The sequence below is a fragment of the Montipora foliosa genome, chromosome 3 (assembly GCF_036669935.1).
Source record: "Montipora foliosa isolate CH-2021 chromosome 3, ASM3666993v2, whole genome shotgun sequence".
Classification (NCBI taxonomy): domain Eukaryota; kingdom Metazoa; phylum Cnidaria; class Anthozoa; order Scleractinia; family Acroporidae; genus Montipora; species Montipora foliosa.
In genome coordinates this window covers 29,935,268-29,939,525 of record NC_090871.1, presented here as the reverse complement: position 1 = coordinate 29,939,525, position 4,258 = coordinate 29,935,268, and the positions used below count along the sequence as shown (strand labels likewise).

At 40.6% G+C, this 4,258-nt stretch overlaps 1 protein-coding gene across 1 annotated transcript; it reads right to left on the bottom strand.

Annotated features, from left to right (window-relative positions):
* Nucleotides 1-818: 818 nt before the first annotated feature.
* Nucleotides 819-3,289, bottom strand: LOC137995558 (uncharacterized). Its single transcript, XM_068841086.1, has 2 exons — nt 3,251-3,289; nt 819-1,895 (listed from the first exon to the last, which is right to left on the bottom strand). Exons 1-2 carry the CDS (start codon nt 3,287-3,289, stop codon nt 819-821), a joined length of 1,116 nt encoding a protein of 371 aa, XP_068697187.1.
* Nucleotides 3,290-4,258: the final 969 nt, after the last annotated feature.

Genomic DNA, 4,258 nt, shown 5'->3' with positions numbered 1-4,258 from the left:
TCTTTCTTAACAAAGTTGTAGCTCCTCAGGCTCCTCGTGGGGAATCCCGGTCTCTTACGCTTCTACGAGCAGCACAAGCTTGTTAACAGGTCTTTCCAGTTTGGATCGATTACTTGCCAACACTGTCACGGACTGTACTTGACCCTGACCATTGGGGTGGGTTGCAACCACTTTAGCCATGGGCCATCTGTTTCTAGGGGACTGGTTTTCTTTTGACAACACAACATCTCTGACCGGAAAAATTTCTTCGTTGCCAAATCCACTTGTTTCTTGCTTGCAACTGCTGCAGATATTCCTTGCTCCATCTTGACCAGAATTCTTGAGCCATATGTTATGTACGCCACCACATCTTTCTACAGTACAGGTCTTCTCTCTTGAATTTTCCAGGCAGGGGTAGCACAAGTCTTGTCTTCTTAATCAGGGCTTTCTTTTCTTTGTCTGACTTATGACTACTATAGACGACTTTCTCTTGCATGTCTCCGAGACTTTTAATTTCTTACAGGAACTCATTTCTTTGGAGGTGCTTTATGATCTCCATTTCTGCTTCTTTTAAGTCAGCTACGTTGACTGGTGTAGAATTGACATCCTTACGTCCAGCAGGTTCCTCATCAGATGCCAAAGTGCTGGACACTTTCCTCTTGGCCAGAACTGTATCTCTGAGATGTCTCTTGTATTTACGGCAAAGCGCTAGAGCCATCTTCGCTTTAAACGAACTGGAGATTCGTCGAAGTCTCTTGAGAATATCACTGCTCTCTTTCACTGCGCTATTGTTAACCTTGACGTTTTTGACTTCAGGGGAATCTGAATCCATGAGGTCGTCATACGATTCTTCCTTCAGCCAGTTCTTTCAGGAAGTCAGGACCCCCGATCCATTCTGATTTCTCCATGAAGTCCTTGGGTGACATACCTCTTGACCCTTTGTCAGCAGTATTAAATGCGGTTTCCACATAGTGCGATTGTGAAGGGATAGTGTGCTCATGGATAAGCTGAACTCTGTTGGCTATGTAGGTATGAAAACGACAAGATTCATTACTTATAAAGCCTAAAACGACTTTACTGTCCGTCCTGTAGTAGTCCTTAATGTCCTCATACTCTAATTCATATTTCAACTTGTCACCAATATTGACAGAAATCATGGCAGCGGCCAATTCCAATCTTGGGATACTGACTATTTTCTTCCGTGTTATGCGAGCCCTCCCCATAACAGACGACACATGTACTTTCCTGCTCTTGTCTTCAAGTCTCAAATATGAGCACTGTCCATACCCACATGTCGAAGCATTGGACATACAGTGGAACTGTGCTGACACAATTCTTCCAAATTCCGTGGGTTTGAAACTTCTTGGCACCTTTAAACTTTCCAGTAAGCAAAGTTCATTCTGCCATTTTTCCCATGTGTTTTTCGTTGCATCGTTAACTGGTTCATCCCAGCTGTTAGACTGACAGATATCTTGTGATATCTTGTTTCCAACAAGTATTACCGGAGCAATGAAACCTAATGGGTCGTAGATAGAGCTACTCGTCGAAAGAATGCCTCTATGTGTGCAAGCCTTATCCTTAAGGTCAATCCTGAAGTTGAAGTTATCTGATTCGATGCACCAAATGACTCCTAGTGCTCTCACAATGGGCAACTTATCTTGGCCAGGTGTGAGGCTTTTCACATTGTCCGCTCTGTGCTTGTCAGGAATTGAGTTAATAGCGACTTTAAGATCCACTACGGCGAGGCTCTGGTACGGCTGAAGCAACTGAAAGAGACTGGGCCGACTACACCGTCTCCCGCCAAACTCAAATTGATAAAGTTTTGTGCAGTACAGCAAAGTCAGACTCGATGTAAACAAATGAAACTCTGCTCCAATTTTTTTTGTTGTGGTATGTTTGTTTAGAAAAAATGGTGTCTTGGAAAGAATTAAGAGAGCTTATAATGCTCTATTATGACATGAATGTCCTCGATGACGCCAAATTTCTTTTACTATACAACCTTTACAACCCACGAAACCTGGACTTGCCGTGTGAGTTGTATCACATTTCGAACTCCAAAACCTGACCGAAGATGAATGTTTGTCCGAATTTCAGTTCAAGAAAGCTGACATCCCAAGACTTTCTCAGGCTTTACGGATTCCTGATGTTATAAGTTGTCACCAAGGAACAATTTGTGACGGAACTGAAGGATTGTGTATGCTTTTGAAGAGGTTGTGTTACCCTTGCCGATACAGTGACATGGTCCACTTGTTCGCTAAACCTGTTCCTGTATTGTGCATGATAACAAATCAAGTTTTGGATTTTATCTATCAAGTTCACAGCCATCGCATTCTGCAGTGGAATCGTCAGCTGCTAAGCCAAGTTAATCTTGAAAGATTTGCCCAAGTTGTTCACTGAAAAGGAGGTCCACTTAATAACTGTCTTGGTTTTGTTGATGGGACAGTTCGCCCTATTTGTAGGCCCAGCACTGTCAACCAGAGGTTGCTTTACAATGGACACAAGGGTGTCCATGGAATCAAGTTTCAGTCTGTTGTTACCCCGAATGGAGTAATTGCAAATATGTATGGCCCTGTTGGTAAGTTGTCTTTTCTTTAGAAAATTGAATTTGGGGTCAATGTGCTTCGTTTTTCTTTTTGATCTTGGGAAATTGCATGAAATGAAACTTCCTGGAAACATGCAACTGCTTTTTCATGAGAAATTATAAAAAAGACCCTCTTACAGAAAACTTCAATCACATTACCTCATAGGCAAGCTCACTATTTCCTCAGAAAACCTTGTTATTTATATAAAAAAATCTTTTCAATCTTTCATAAAAGATGAATGAACAAATGGATAGTTTGATTTTTTTCCCTGAATTGTCATAGTTACTGGAAAAATGAACTGTTTATTTCTTTGAGACCCTCAATGCTTCAATATTCTTTCAACAAAATGTTACTGTACTTATTCGGCTACAAGCTGAGACCCCAAACTTGTTACGGAAAAAAATCAACTTGATTGACATGAATTGTAAATGCATAATACTCGGCTATAAGCCAAGACCCATTTTAGGTCTTGATGTGTATTATTGACTATGGAATTTTCGTAATTTAAAATACAAATTGACATTGACTGAAAAATTATACTCAAAGCAATCACATGAACAGGAAAGATAAGAAACAAACAAGCGACATGATCGTGAGGTGACGAATGTGGAAAGCCATAACTTTCTTATGTGGTCATTCGTTATTACATGATGTGGTTTTATGGTTATGCGATGGGGTTTCACCATTACCTGATGTGGTTTCATCATTATGTGATGGGGTTTCACCATTACGTGATTTATTTGTCATTATGTGATGTGGTTTCACCATTATGTGATGTGGTTTCATCATTATGTGATGTGGTTTCACCATTACGTGGTGTGGTTTTGTCATTATGTGGTTTTGCCATTATGTGATGTGGTTTCACCATTACCTGATGTGGTTTTATCGTTATGTGATCCTGTTTCGTCATAATGTCATTTCTTCGTTGTGTGTTGTGGTTTTGTCATAGGGTCATGTGCTTCGTGTTTACTTACCATCACTTCTGGTTCCAAGCCTTAGTACCCAGTCTTCACACCCCACGACAAATTGCAAGCAGTGAATTATCATGTGTGTCATATATAGAGTGGTGCTTTTACATAACCCATAACCAGGAACAAGTGATGGAGAAGATCCTTAGGGAACTAAAGTTGGAGTCTTTATTTCCGAAATTTGCAGCGCAGCGTATCAAGCCTGAAAACGTTTCAGCGTTGTCTGATGAGTATGGAATGCCAACACTGTCATATGTCTTTCTTTGTGTTTTATACGCAGAGGTCACATTGTTATATGTAGTCCTTTTGCGTCTATATTGAGCTATTACCCTTTTATATGTAGTCCATTGACAAATATATACCGCGCTAAGTTTGTCACACGCAGTCTGCTTCTCATTATGTTGTGTGCTTTCTTCAATATATGCAGTGCATGTTGCTTTATATGCTGTCAAAACTTAGGCACGTGCAGTGCGTTTTCTGTTATTTGAGGCAATACGATGTTTCGTCGGGTACTTTCACGCTTGTGAGCACTGAAAATCCTGTGATGAGAAAGTTTTCTGATGATATACCCACAACGCCTCAGGAAAATCTTATGTCCCAATCCCCTTCGAATGTCGTCGCCATTTTGACTCGTGTTTTCAGGATGCAGAGGCTGGCTAATCATATGTTCTCCGTTTTACGAAAAGTGAAACTTGGATATCTGGAAGAGAAATTTTGACAGGAAAAAAT